The 16,544-nt window shown below is 35.0% G+C and overlaps 1 protein-coding gene across 1 annotated transcript in view; it reads left to right on the top strand.

Annotated features, from left to right (window-relative positions):
- Positions 1-10,064: 10,064 nt before the first annotated feature.
- Positions 10,065-16,544, top strand: part of LOC138708528 (tachykinin-like peptides receptor 86C) — a 409,782-nt gene continuing 403,302 nt past the window's right edge. The window contains exon 1 of the mRNA XM_069838642.1: positions 10,065-10,308. Coding sequence (XP_069694743.1) covers positions 10,065-10,308 — 244 coding nt within the window. The remainder of the gene's footprint in view (positions 10,309-16,544) is intronic.

Below are 16,544 nucleotides of genomic sequence, written 5' to 3'. Positions count from 1 at the left end.
AAATATATCACCAACACGGTACTGACGCAGCGGGAAGCCGCAGAAAAGTCCAAAATACCTCGTAGTTCTATAATACCTAAATCGAGAGCACTGCATGAAAATAAACTAAACTCACCTGATCGACAATGGTTCTTCTTGTCTTCAGAAAAAAAAGCATTCGTGCATTCGTCGAACATGCTATATCCATGTCCAATCTTGGATTTCTGATAACGTTATTCTACTTCAGGTGTAGTGTGAAAATGTACCTGGATAGCCAAGACCGCAAAGTACCAGCATTCTCTAAGAATCTACCTGGAAGACGTTGGGCAAAATGCTTTTCAGAACGTCACAAGAATGAATTATCACAGGTTTTGCAGTCTCCAAATGTGACCGATCTGATGCAACCACTAAACAGAACTTGTTTTTGAAATTGAAATACCATTGGAGGCAAATACTTGACGAGTGAAAAGGGACACCAGATGGAAGAAGCATGCCAACAGATTCAAAAATGTATTTCCTCCATTATTAAATAAGCTCTGGAATAAAGTTACTGTATTCCGATATCGCAAGCAAATTTGCAGTTGGATTCAGGAAAGTTGCAATCTTTCCTCTTTGTGCAGTTGAAGTTCTAGGAAGTGTGCCATCATGTTCTGATCCTAAAGTCAGAAGCCCAGAAGGAAGTGCTGTTTCAGACACATTCATAAAATATATACAAATGACAACGAATCAAGCAATAGAACAAGGAACATCATAAAGAGGAGAAAGAAGAAACTTGATGTTGAGTCAAGTAAAAGTAATTCAGCAGCAGATATTGAAAATTTTGCATTACCATCTACCTCCAAAATTGCAATTTTCTCAAGCAGAAACAAAGGTTATTCCAAGGGGAAGGCAGTAGAGAGTTCTACCGTGAAAAATGAAGATGGATATTCCTTGGCATCAAATCTTCATTGAACTTGTCAGACATTGAAGAGACACTCGAAGATACTTCAAATCATCCTTAAAAGATATTAAACGATCTATCATTTTAAGCCAAAGTAGCGAAGTACGAAAAGGAAGCTTTTCCATGTGCCTGAACTTGAAGGTCTATGGAGTTAAACAAAAAATTAACCAACTGATTATGTACCTATCTGTTTGAGAATGTTTGATTTTGATTAAGAATGGTTGTCTTAATTTTTTTTTGTTTTATATTGATTTCATTATTTGATACAAATTGTATTTTTCTTAAAGAAACAGCGGTTATGTTAAAATTAAGAAATAAATAATTTGCTCACTGTCTTCTGCAAAATCTGTATTTTATATTAAAAATTATTGACTGCTATATGACACCGTTGCAAAACATCCCCTCAACTGTAGTCCATGAGCGATTTATATTAGGATATATTCAATGGACTATAGTTGTGACTTCATAACACAACTATAGTCCACAGTTTATGAAAAGATGTTCCATATACCAACTACATTTCGAATAACAAAAGTGTTTGATATTAATTCCTGGCCTTTCTAAAGTTGATATCAACAAAATAAATTCTTCTAATAGTTTTATTTTGTAAATTACATTGAGAAATGTAAAAAGTGATGAGATATTGGACCATAGTTGTGTGAAATTACGGTACCTGAAACAAATAATATTTTTAAATCCTTTGACATTTGATATTTGGAAATCTATGAAAGCATATTTACTTACTTACTGGGTTTTAAGGAAGCGGAGGTTCATTGCCGCCCTCACATAAGCCCACCATTTGTCCCTATCCTGAGCAAGATTAATCCAGTCTCTATCATCATAACACACCTCCCTCAAATCCACTTTAATACTATCTTCCCATCTACGTCTCGGCCTCCCCAAAGGTCTTTTTCCCTCCTGCCTCCCAACTAACACTCTGAATGCATTTCTGGATTCGCTCATACGTGCTACATGTCCTGCCCATCCCAAACGTCTGGATTTAATGTTTCTAATTATGTCAGGTGAAGAATAAAATCAATGCAGTTCTGTGTTGTGTAACTTTCTCCATTCTCCTGTAACTTTATTCCTCTTAGCCCCAAATATTTTCCTAAGCACCTTATTCTCTTTCGAATTCTGCACACCTCAACACCAAATTACCTTTCGTCTCGTTTCTCTTATCTATACTCTAACCACGACGTAAATACCAGATCACTTATCTGTGGCACGATAAATATACCTCTTCATAGAACATCTTGTTATTCCTCATCTTTTACAATATCCACCTCGCGTCAATGGAATTCCTTGTCACAAAGTATTAGGGGCTGCAAGACAACAAACACCTTTAAGAACAGCTTAAAAGATAACCTTATTAGCATTTCACTCCAATCATACTGATTTAAAATATTACTGACTACACTGTTGCTTTTTTTCTTTAGACATCATCCTGATTGTGCTGCATTTTCAAAATTGTCTCATAATAATCTCTTTCTATTATCTAATATAATTTGAAATATATTAACATTCTATGTATTTTAGTTTAATTCTGCTACCCAGTTTATTTCAGTGTTTAATTAATAGTTCATAGTATTTTGTTGTTTAATTCGTAAATAACTCTTGTATACATGTAACTCTCATCTAAATCAAATTGTTGAAATCTTTGTAAGTTCATGCATATGTATATACACTTTTTGCTGGTTGTGTGGAAGAGAAGGCCTTACGGCCTTAACTCTGCCAGCTAAAATAAATCATTATTATTATTATTATTATTATTATTATTATATATTCTCAAACACCCTTAACCTATGTTCATCTCTCAAAGTGAGAATCCAACTTTCACAACCATAAAGAACAACCGGTAATATTACTGTTTTATGTATTCTAACTTTCAGATTTTTTGACAGCAGACTGGATGAGAAAAGCTTCTCAACCGAATAATAACAGGCATTTCCCATATTTATTCTGTGTTTAATTTCCTCTCGAGTATCATTTATATTTGTTACTGTTGCTCCCAGGTATTTGAATTTTTCCACCTCCTCAAAAGATAAATTTCCAATTTTTATATTTCCATTTCATACAATATTCTCGTCACGAGACATAATCATATACTTTGTCTTTTCGGGATTTACTTCCAAACCTATCTCTTTACTTGCTTCAAGTAAAATGTCCGTGTTTTCCCTAATCGTTTGTGGATTGTCTCCTAATATATTCACGTCATCGGCATAGACAAGTAGCTGATGTAACCCGTTAAATTCCAAACCCTCTCTGTTATCCTGGACTTTCCTAATGGCATACTCTAGAGCAAAGTTAAAAAGTAAAGGTGATAGTGCATCTCCTTGCTTTAGCCCTCACTAAATTGGAAAAACATGAAGTACAAACTGGCCAATACGGACTCTGATGTACGTTTCACTGAGACACATTCAAATTCATTAAGAATATCATATAAAACTTCTCTCTTAACCGAGTCATATGCTTTTTTGAAATCTATGAATGACTGATATATTGTACCCTTATACTCCCATTTTTCCTCCATTATCTGTCGAATACAAAATATCTTATCAGTAGTTGATGTATTAGGCCTAAAACCACACTGATGATCCCCAATAATTTCATCTACATATGGAGTTAATCTCCTCAAAAGAATATTGGACACAATTTTGTACGACGTCAACAAAAGTGATAATCCTCTAAAGTTACTACAGTTAGTCTTCTCCCCCTTCTTAAAGACAGGTATGAAAGAATATTTCCGAAGAGAAATTGCAAAACAGAGAAAAGCTCTTGCTGCATCCAGTAGAAATAATAAGAGACAGATGTATAAATACTTTAAGCAATTTCAGCTCCTGTTGTCTGATTGGACCAGACCGCAGCTTTCTTTCGACAATAGGTGCAACATTTGTGCAGTGGTAAATAACAACGACGACGACGACGACAATGATGAGAGATCATTAAATTTAAACTGCTCGTGTTACAGATGTAAGAGTAGTGTGTGTGTTAGCGGCGATGTTGCCTGGCTGCTGAAACTTCAAACTTAATTTTCTAATTAACCGTACATTTAGTCACAAAACGTAATATAATTCTTCTATTCATTTACATGTACCCTATTGTCACTTTCAATGTATAAGATTGTTTCACTTCCGCCCTGTATAGGCAGGCAGGCAGATAGGTAGATAGATGGACAAATATTTATATGTCTAATCAAAACTGTTTTATAATACGAACAAGAGCTTCTTATTTTTTTATTTTATTCGACATAGCGAAATCTTACGAAGAAAATGTTCTCATGAAGCATTTAGCGCATCGCCATTGGATTTCTGTTATCAAGTAAAGAAGCATTATTTTTACTGAATTTATCGTATGTTTATCATTCCCGTACAGATTGTCTCGGAGACATACTAATGATGGACGGACGGACGGACAGACAGACAGACAGACAGGCAGTCAGGCAGCATATCCAGAATAATTTGCGATAACCTTGGTCCTAAACACATGTATTTTTGCGAACATCTCAGAACTATATATGGCAGTAACGTTTTTAATTCTTTCTCTTTATACATAATATAGAAAAAGTGAAAAATAAAAATACATTTCAATACACGCTATTGTATTAATGGAGGCCTTAGTTGCCATGTTTACAATAATTTAGAAACAGAGAAATAAAGGCTGAATCAATATTACCTTTGTGCGTGGATTTCAAACAAGCTCGATCTGTACGAGCTTGTCAGCTTAATGACGTGTGATTATCACCACGCACAGTTGTGGTTACATGCGATCCAACATGTGAAAATTACTGTCAGCTGACTCATATTTGTTTGTCGCGGTTAACCAGTGTCTCATTCATTATAACACACGCTCGACTATGAAACGTGGTTTAGATAAGTCATGCATCATATCTGTTCGGCCACAAGAACAGTTTTCATTCCCAATGACTGAATTTAGACATAACCGAGTATTAAAAAAAAAAACAATTTAAAACGTATCTAAAACAGTCTAGAAGATAAGGTAATCCATCACCTAATTTTTTGGCTCTTCATTTTAAATTTAGATGATACTGCGACATTTGCAATAAAACTATAAATATAGTGATTGTGTGACTGAATTTTTCGTTTGTAATAATGCCAGTGAGTAGTGTACTGTCCTCAACACCTTCTTTCAACTGAAGACGGAGTAAATGTAATCTTCGAGACGTTGTGAGTTTTATTTTTGTATATCGGAGGTATAAAAAGAACGTATAGTGGTGCTACTAAAACATTCTTACAGCTTCGAAAGAATGTATGTTTTCAACAGTAGCAAATGATATTGATAATGATAATATTTATTTTTGTATAATATAGAGAACGTATAATGATGCTACCAAAACATTCTTACAGCTTCGAAAGAATGTATGTTTTCAACAGCAGCCAATGATACTGATAATGATAATATTTATTTTTGTATATCCGAGGTATAAAGAAAACGTATAGTGATGCTACTAAAATATTCTTACAGCTTCGAAAGAATGTATGTTTTCAACAGCAGCCAATGATACTGATAATGATAATATTTATTTTTTGTATATCCGAGGTATAAAGAAAACGTATAGTGATGCTACCAAAAATATTCTTACAGCTCCGAAAGAATGCATGTTTCCAACAGTAGCCAATGATACTGATAATGATAATATTTATTTTTGTATATCCGAGGTATAAAGAAAACGTATAGTCATGCTACTAAAATATTCTTACAGCTTCGAAAGAATGTATGTTTCCAACAGTAGCCAATGATACTGATAATGATAATATTTATTTTTGTATATCCGAGGTATAAAGAGAACATATAGTGATGCTACTAAAATATTCTTACAGTTTCGAAAGAATGTATGTTTTCAAAAGTAGCCAATGATACTGATAATGATAATATTTATTTTTGTATATCCGAGGTATAAAGAAAACGTATAGTGATGCTACTAAAATATTCTTTCAGCTTCGAAAGAATGTATGTTTTCAACGGTACCAATGATACTGATAATGATAATATTTATTTTTGTATATCCGAGGTACAAAGACAACGTATAGTGATGCTACTAAAATATTCTTACAGCTTCGAAAGAATGTATGTTTTCAAAAGTAGCCAATGATACTGATAATAATAATATTTATTTTTGTATATCCGAGGTATAAAGAGAACGTATAGTAATGCTACTAAATTATACTCTTATAGCTTCGAAAGAATGTATGTTTTCAAAAGTAGCCAATGATACTGATAATGATAATATTTATTTTTGTATAATAAAAAGAACGTATAATGATGCTACTAAAACATTCTTATAGATTCCAAAAAATGTATGTTTTCAACAGTAGCCAATGATACTGATAATGATAATATTTATTTTTGTATATCCGAGGTATAAAGACAACGTATAGTGATGCTACTAAAATATTCTTACAGCTTCGACAGAATGTATGTTTTCAAAAGTAGCCAATGATACTGATAATGATAATATTTATTTTTGTATATCCGAGGTATAAAGAGTACGTATAGTGATGCTACTAAAATATTCTTATAGCTTCGAAAGAATGTATGTTTTTGAAAAGTAGCCAATGATACTGATAATGATAATATTTATTTTTGTATAATAAAAAGAACGTATAATGATGCTACTAAAACGTTCTTATAGATTCCAAAAAATGTATGTTTTCAACAGCAGCCAATCATACTGATAATGATAATATTTATTTTTGTATATCCGAGGTATAAAGAGAACGTATAGTGATGCTACTAAAATATTCTTACAGCTTCGACAGAATGTATGTTTTCAAAAGTAGCCAATGATACTAATAATGATAATACAGGGACATCATTTTATTTTTATTTGAATTTTTATTGTACCTGAGTTTTTGTATGTACTTCACTCCCACCCCTTTTACTAATGAAGTTCGACCGTCCTGCACACAGATCCAAGGCCGCATATACAGTCATAGTAGCCTTACGGTCATACTAAACAGTACGTTCCAAAAATATGTTCGAGTTTTCCAGTGACGAAAGAGCTTTCAATATTAAATCATTTTCGCACAGGTACTGTCGTCCATTTGCCTACGTCGTATCCCGGTTTCCCCCACCAGCTTTTATTCGCCAGATAGTGGCTGGGCTGTCGTCTTAGCTCTTTTGTGAGAACATTAATTTCTATTAGGAATTGGACGTCTACGTAATATTATAAAACTGTTTAAAACAACTTAAATAAAAGGGCATCGTTAAGTAATTAACTGATACGTGATTTCCTCCCTTTCTACGACCCTACGATATAACCACTTGGACGGAGAGTAGATAGCATGTATGAATAATTTTATCTTTTCGGATAGGGCAGAAGTGAAGATTGAATTTACAGTACGTAAGGTACTCTTTTATAGAATAAGTACAGAATTATTTCAACATGAGTTACTAGTTATGAAGGACGAAACTGGTAATTGGAATTATGTACAATAGTCTACAGTCCGATAATATGCACATTAGAACTGAAGCCTGTGTCGAAATTAACGGCCACCATTTTAAAAAATGTCTTTAAATATCCATATTATGATTATTTTTCAATTTAACTTCATTCTCTATATTGTACGCTAATGTGCTGTAGACAGAATAATATACACTGCACAATGAATACGTCCAAATGGATAGCTCAGTTCGTGAGTAAAAACATTCATTGTTAATACTATACTCTATTTTGATTAAACAAATACCTAATGAAAAGTATCAAACTCATACGCGCGATATTTCCTAGTTTACGTAAATGGATGAACTACTTTTCTTCCCTCCTATACCTAGTAAAGTGATTTGTTTGTATATTACGTCAGTATCATCGAACTCCAGTCATGGAAGGGGGTAGCAAACGGCGTTAATCCAGAGGTATAGCCAGGTTAATATTAAAAATGTTAGTAAAAATAAAATGATGTCCCTATATTTATTTTTCTATAATAAAGAGAACGTATAGTGATGCTAATAAATTTCTAAATTATAGACATCAGCTCAAAGAATTTTGAGTGACTACAAGGGTCCTGAATACAATAGACATGTATAATAATGTGATGTGATACATTAAAGAAAAAAGAAAGTTAATTGTTGAAGCTTGGAAAGAATGTATGTTTTCAACATTAGCCAATGATACTGATAATGGTATAACTACTGAAGCTTTCCTGGCGACGTGATAATTCGAAATTTTCTCGGGCTTCCAGCCAGGTCATAAGTCGGTGGATCACCAACTGGCTGGAAGCCCGAGAAAATTTCGAATTACTGATAATGGTAATATTTCTTTTTGTATATCCGAGGTATAAAGAGAACGTATAAGGATTCTACTGAAACATTCTTACAACTTCAAAAGAATGTACCGTCATTTCCCATAACTATGGTCCAAGCACCCAACTATGGTCCAAAACACATTATGTACTACTTAGTCCCCCAAGAGTTCGGTGTTTGCCATTTATGGCGCCAGTGTGATGGAATTATGTTCCCCATAGATGCTTTCATCTACCATTACACGTGGCAATGATATGGATGCTAGAACATTGGTCGTCAGCACTCGCTGAAATGGGTAAAGGGTAAGCGGAGCAACGTGATATGCTCCGCCGTGCAGCAGGGAGAAGTAGAGAGTATACCCGCCAGCAGCCACGGATACGCGGGTAAGAGACGCTAGCCCGAGGGTGCAGTGTGCTGATGACCACTGATGTAGAACTTCCATGTCCAATAACAACCTTGATTTCCTCATGACAAACCTCCTCGAATACTTATCGATATTCAGTAAGCTGCAGCTACGACATGCTTTGTGCTCGGTCCCCAGGTAATCTCTTCTTTTATGTGAAGAGCCTGGAGCCCGTGTAAAATAGACAGACAAATTATAACCATATTGGCATTCATCTAATACCAAAACGAATAATGACGTAAAATAGTAATGAGAAGATTGACAGGAAAATATAAATAGATCGAGAGATAACTGTTAGAAAGACAAGTACTCAAGAACAGTGCTGAGAATAAAGCAATAATTAATTTAGAATAGTGACCATTACTTACTTACTCAGAAATTACTTTTAAGGAACCTGAAGCCATTGCCGCCCTCACATAAGCCCGCCATCGGTCCCTATCCTGTGCAAGATTAATCCATTCCCTACCATCATATCCCACCTCCCTCAAATCCATTTAATATTTTCCTCCCATCTAAGTCTCGGCCTCCCCAAAGGTCTATTTCCCTCCGGTCTCCCAACTAACACTCTATGTGCATTTCTGGATTCGCCCATACGTACTACATGCCCTGCCCATCTCAAACGTCTGGATTTAATGTTCCTAATTATGTCAGGTGAAGAATACAATGCGTGCAGTTCTGCGTTGTGCAACTTTCTCGATTCTCCTGTAACTTCATCCCTCTTAGCCCCAGATATTTCCCTAAGAACCTTATTCTCAAACACTCTTAATCTCTGTTCCTCTCTCAAAGTGAGAGTCCACGTTTCACAACCATACAGAAAAACTGGTAATATGACTGTTTTATAAATTCTAACTCAGATTTTTTGACAGAAAACTAGATGACAAAAGCTTCTCAACCGAATAATAACAGGCATTTCCCATATTTATTTTGCGTTTAATTTCCTCCCGAGTGTCACTTATATTTGTTAGTGTTGCTCAAAAATATTTGAATTTTTGCACCTCTTCGAAGGATAAATCTTCAATTTTTATATTTTCATTTCGTACAATATTCTGGTCACGAGACATAATCATATACTTTGTCTATAGAATGGAGACCATTAGATATCAAAATATACTCTTAAGCTTATATCATAGATGGAACGAGCATAAGTAAACCCAGGAAGCATCAGATTAAAGAGATACGTCTTTCATTAAATGACGGAGTCGGGACGAAATTTATAATCTTAATACGTAGTAGTTGCTGTTCTCTTTTCTGTGTTGTTGCTGATGATGATAATAATAAAGGTGTTATTCTATTTTTATAGGTGGAGTTCCCTCAGTAGAAGAATTTAATTCCGGACTTCTGGCCTACATGGAATCCGCAATTACTTTCTACGAACCAACACACATAAGACTAAATCACGGGAAGCAGGCATAACCGGACGGATCCGAAGCGGCATCGGTTGTGGTGGTATGGGGAGCCACTTGTTGACTGGGGTAGCTTAAGATGAACAGCACGGCGCCGGGGGGCTGCGCCGTGGACCTCGCCCTGAACCTGTCTTGGGTGCTGAACGTGACCCTGGAGAACTGCGGCGACATGACTCAACAGACCTCCACGGCTGCTGCGCCCAGCAGCAGGAGGCGTCAGCTAGTCATGGTGTGGTGGCAGCAGCTCGTTTGGAGCGTCGTGTTCGCCCTCATGCTCGTCGTGGCCATCGGCGGCAACGCCATCGTCATGTGGATAGTCTTGGGTGAGTACATCTACCAAGTGGAGAGTTTTATCACATAGTCTTGTGTGAGTGTATCTTTCATTTAGACCAGCGATGTCAACTTCTTCTATCTGTGGCAGTGCTTCACCTATGGCTCCGTGGCAAGCCATGAAGCTATCAGAACCTATCGAGGTCTGAACGTGAACTACTTGTAAAATGTTATATTACATTTAACGACGCTCGCAACTGCAGAGGTTATATCAGCGTCGCCGGATGTGCCGGAATTTTATCCCGCAGGAGTTCTTTTATATGCTAATAAATCTACTGACATGAGCCTGACGCATTTAAGCACACTTAAATGCCATCGACCTGGCCCGGGATCGAAACGCAACCTTGGGCATAGAAGACCAGAACTATACGAACTCGCCAACCACTTCTATGTGCGCAAGAGTGTTATATATGCAATTTGTTTTGTTGACTCCGTGCTTAGTTAAGTGATAGCGATGCTTTGTGTGCATCTACGTCAACTTGTTGAGGTGGTATTAAATATTTTGATCCTGCTTGGGAAGAGCATTTCTTATGTCAGAATTGTGGCACGTTTAGTAAAAGTTTGTTATGTAATCAAACATTAAAAGTAAAAAATAAGCTGATATGAGTCATGTGAGAGTATAGGAGTATTCCAAAATCAAACTACTACTGTAAATAGTATAGTTGGAATGCGGAAATCTACTTCACTTTCCGAAACTTAACGCATTAGATAACTCTGAGAATATTTCTTTCGAAGAATTTGTAGGTGTTCTAAGACATCTGGAGAAGCAATTCAAAACACGTTATGAGAGTATGCATAAAATGGAAACCTGGTTCTCTGTTTTTGATACCCCATTCACAGTAGATTTTAAGGGTATTCAAGACGCACCATTGCAAATGGAATTGATCAACCTAAGATGCGACGTAGGCTTCGTGAAAAGTTCATCATAGTCTTTAACGATGATTTGCAGGGTGAAGAGTAAGTATGGAATATTGCTAATAACTTCTTAAATTTTAATTTTACAAAACAAAAAGTTTGTACAAAAGCTGTTGGGAATAAACCATAGAATATGATACCATGTTAAAAAATTTGGTTATTCAGGCATAAAGGATATGACAGTAAGCATTATTTTTTTAAATGGCACGCTATATTAAAATTTAGGCCTACATATATCGAATCTCCATTAAATTTTGCGTTTGAGTGTGTAGAAATGTTACCCATTCATCCTTTTCTTGTGTTTTTTTTTTAACTATTAAACTTGTTTCTTGAACTTCAAACTTGAGGCAAATAAGTATGTAAAATTATGTAGAGTAGGCCAAAAAAGTAAATAAAATACTATCACTAACCAAAATTTACCACAGATGCTCAAAATGAGAACCATTCACAGCTAAACAATGTCCCAGTCTACCAGGAAAACCAGAAACTTTCGGGTTTGCCCTGCTATTTCTGGACAGATTCAATTTATCTTTACCACTGAAAAATCGGTCTCAGTAATACCAATTTTCTCATTTAAATATTCTTGTTTATTTCTGTCTTATCCTTATTTTCATTTTCCTTTCCAATTACATTTGAAATGATACCTTTGTGTATATTAATTTTATTATAGTACGAAAATAGTAATGTATGTTTAACTTCTAGTTGTGTAGAAGAGATGGCCTTAACTTTACCAGAATAAATAAATAAAAATAAATAACATAGAAAAAGGTAATAAATAATAGTAAAAATTGGAAATATAAAAATTGGAATGTAATCCTTTCACAAGGTGGAACAATTCAATTACCTTTGAGCAACAGTAACAAATATAAGTGGCATTCGAGAGGAAATTAAACGGATAATAAATATGGGCAATGCCTACTACAATATTATTCGGTTGAGAAGCTTTTATCATTCAGTCTGCTCTCGAAAAAGCTGAAAGTTAGAATTTATAAAACAGTTATATTACCAGTTGTCCTATATGGTTATGAAACTTGGACTCCCAATTTGAGATAGGAACAGAGCTTAAGGATACTCGAGAATAAGGTGGTTAGTAAAATATATGGGGCTACGAGGGATGAAGTTACAGGAGAATGGAGAAAGTTACACAAAGCAGAACTGCACGCATTGTATTCTTCACCTGACATAATTAGGAATACTAAATCTAGACGTTTGAGATGGGCAATAGGGTGGAGTGAAAAGTATAGGGAAAAATTTTTTTGTTGAATTTCAAATCGGCAGGGTATACAAAAGTTGTGTATTGATATAGCTATTATTCATTGAAAATCTCAAATTTCTATCTCGATTCTTTGATGCGCCCCAAGCGCTGTGAAGTATAGAACAAATATAGGAACATCAAACGGCTAAACATTTCTTTATAATAATCTACAAATTACTATTTTAAAGTATATTTCAAGTCATTTTAAATGTCTGATACATGCACTTCACTTACAAATACTAATTTAGGTAATTACTACTAAAATGCACACTTTTCAAAAAAAAAAAAAAAAAAAAAAAAAAAGAATTCTTCAATTCTAATGGAATAATTATTTACTTATATGACAGCCCTTGGACAAATGTGCATATTACAAATGCGTAAGTGAATATATTATACAATATTTAGTTAGTGATACAATTTGTATAATGTTTTGCAACTTATTTTCCAAATTTCAAGGAGTATATTCAGACTTTGTATTGAATGATTTCGTTAGCGACCTTGATTGTATTCCTGCAAGAACAAATCTATGTCAACTGTCTTCCCCACAAACACTTTTGGATATTTCTGTTATAAGGTGAAAGTAAAATCTCAGTCGCTAGAGTGTGACATGGAAATTTGAGTATGTCAATGTTTATCTCCTGTCGTGAATAAATTACATCTAATATTTCTTCTTCTTCTACATTCTTTGTTATTCTTTGTTACTGGTGGTTCCTGTCTCTGTGTTTCTTGCCAGTGAATGTGACTACACCTTTGACTCCAGTGTTTATATTTGTTCCATCACATCCTATTACTGTGAGGTTTTATAAGGAAATTTTATGTTTATGGAAAAATGATAACATCTCTTGTAATATAATTTTTGATTCACCACTTGGAACTGTAATGACCTATGTATCATGAATACGGTTCTTGAACAAGTGTGTAATGATCTTCCAACTAAGTAGATGCATGGCACTTGAAACCCTTCTTAACTTGAACTGTTTTAAGGGCTTTTCTTCCATCGAAGTACAACCCATCAAGAGGGCGGGAATTTTCAGCAAATCTTTCCATCGCTTCCTGTCTAAACTTCTTCCTTTCTCTGCGTACTTTATTACGATCGATGACATTACTTGTCTCACCATCATATCCAACACCAATGTCTTGTAAACGAGCACTAGCAATACAGGGAGCTGCTCGATCTGAAAGGCCACGCCTTGCCATGTTTGGGAGATGCAATCTCATTTGATTTTTCTTTATTCTGGTTATTGGTTTATTTCTACTTTTATTTTCTTGCCCATCATCTAATCCTGAACTGCATTCAGATGCAATACTTATCCGATATTCTGTTGACACTCACCTCCAATCTCCTTTGTTCCTTCACCTTTCGTTCCTCTTTTTTCTTAATATGCCGGGTAATTTTAAAGTCAATACCACCAATTACCATTTTCCTCATGATTCTCTGGTCAACAATGAACTTCGCTCATCACTTGGAATCTTCTTGTCTTTTGGACACTTGCATTTTAAAAAGTCTGTACATTTGCAAAAGGCAATATCGAATAATTGTGAATTAGTAGTTTTGCAGTAGTTTCAATTTTTGTTTTGTAATTCGTATCACTTTCTCTACCTTTGAATGGTTTCAATATGTTTCTGTATTTACTGTGTAATAAAATTATGTTTCAACTACACATTTGTGAGAAATGTGAGGAATAGATGCTTTCCTCCACATCTTCTCAACATCTACGGAAACTATTTCTGCAATATCACTGATGTTTGGTTATTTTGAATGAATATCAAGTTTCATGTTCCATCTCACAGTTGACAGTTACTCAGTACATCAGCACTGGTTGGAAGAACATTTTCTGATATTTTTGCTGGAGTGTCAGATATTGGGCATTCTGTTGTGCTCCTTGTACTTGGGGTACCCTTACCCCTTTCCAATATCTCGCTACGACTGTGATCCATATCCTCTCTCAAACTGAAAATGAGGTAATATAATCAATTCAGTAATAAGAATAAAACAAAAGCTCATTTTTTTTTATTTTTAACTATAAGGAAATTGTCGAAGCCTCTGGGGCGCATCTAAATATTAAAATAAATCAAAAAAATTTCGTACATGATCATTTGACATTAAATGATAACTTTTGAAAGCCCTGCCGAATTTAAATTCTGAAATTAATTTTTTCACTCCACCCTAATGGACATAGCATATAGCCCATATGAATGAATCCAGAAATGCATATAGAGTGTCAGTTGGGAGATCTGAGGGGAAAGTATATTTGTGGAGATCAAGGCGTAGATGGTAAGATAATATTAAAATAGATTTGAGGGTGGTGTGATATGATGGTAAAGAATGGATTAATCTTGCTCAAGATAGGGACCGGCGGCGGGCTTATGTGAGGGCTTAAAAGTCATTTGTAAATTAGTATTAAGAAATTTTAGTTCCTTTCTTGGTGACTTAGGTGAAGCCTCTAATGAATCATTAGAGTCCTAATTTATCTCATTATATTGGTACTAATTTTATTTATTTATTTCTTTTTTGCTTCCTGAAAAAAAAAAAAAGATTTTTAGTTAATTGAAGTGTCCTGAATCCGAATCTGTATTTAGATTTTTTAGATCACGTCAAGTTTTCTGACAATTTGTTTTAATAAAAACGAATGAACGTCAAAATTGGCGAAGTTCATAATGTACAATATATATATAATTATTTCGTTAGCTGAATGTTCTTCTTACTTACAAATAACTTTTAAGGAACCCACAGGTTCATTGGCGCCTCACATAAGCCCGCCATCGGTCCCTATCCTATGCAAGATTAATCCAGTCTCTATCATCATATCCCACCTCTCTCAAATACATTTTAATATTATCCTCCCATCTACGTCTCGGCCTCCCCAAAGGTTTTTTTCCCTCCGGCCTCCCAACTAACATTCTATATGCATTTCTGGAAATTCTCATACGTACTACATGCCCTGCCCATCTCAAACGTCTGGATATAATGGTCTTAATTATATCAGGTGAAAAATACAATGCGCGCAGTTCTGCGTTGTGTAACTTTCTTCATTCTCCTTAACTTCATTCCTCTTAGCCCCAAATATTTTCTTAAGAACCTTATTCTCAAACACCCTTAATCCTGTTCCTCTCTTAAAGTGAATGTCCCTCTTATAATTTATTTTTATTTTTTAAATACCGTCAACGCGGGCTACTTTGACCCTTAAGGTGTTACTTGAACCCAGAGGAAAAAAATGTTTTCGTCGATGTAAAATGACAGTTTGGTGTCGAAAGTTGTTTTTTTTTTCTCTGCAAACTTTCATCTGTACAAATATTTTCACCTAAGTTACTCCAATGGTAAGTAAACATTTTTTTCTTCTGGGTTCAAGTAACACCTTAAGGGTCAAAGTAGCCCGCGTTGACGGTAATTCAATTACCATTCTAATTCGTCTTGAAAAATGCAGTTTGCATGGTCTTGAATATACACCTATCACACAGCAACTTCACTCAGGAGTCAAGCTGTAACTGATATTTTAATCGACACTAAAGAATAATCACTTTTCCCGCCAATAATTATTTTTCTGAATGAGTAGTTATATTCAGAGCTGCGAGAAGTAGCTCCGTAGTAGGCCTAGGTGTAATATGAAGCCACTGTCAGCCGCCATGTTATGTGAGGTTATTACGAACACATGGTAGAGGAAACAGAGGTAATTCATATTACACCCCTCTTTATATAATGACCAAAATAATACATATATATATATATATATATATATATATATATATATATATATATATATATATATATATATATATATAAGTGTTCTGCCCATGAGCAGGTCATTCACTGCAAACTCAGCATTCTTCAATCTTTCTTATTTTCTGCCTTCCTCTTAGTCTCCGCATATGATCCATGTATCTAAACGTCGTCTATCACCTGATATCTTCTTCTACCCTGAACTCTTCTCCCGTTCATCATTCCTTCCAGTGCATCTTTCAGTAGGCAGTTTGTTGTCAGTCAGTGACCCAAACAATTCCTTTTTCTCTTTCTGATCAGTTTCATCATCATTCTTTTTCCACCCACTCTTTCCAACACAA

Source organism: Periplaneta americana, chromosome 11 (assembly GCF_040183065.1).
Source record: "Periplaneta americana isolate PAMFEO1 chromosome 11, P.americana_PAMFEO1_priV1, whole genome shotgun sequence".
Taxonomy (NCBI): domain Eukaryota; kingdom Metazoa; phylum Arthropoda; class Insecta; order Blattodea; family Blattidae; genus Periplaneta; species Periplaneta americana.
Note: the sequence above shows the minus strand (reverse complement) of the source record. Positions and strands in the feature narration are given on the sequence as shown.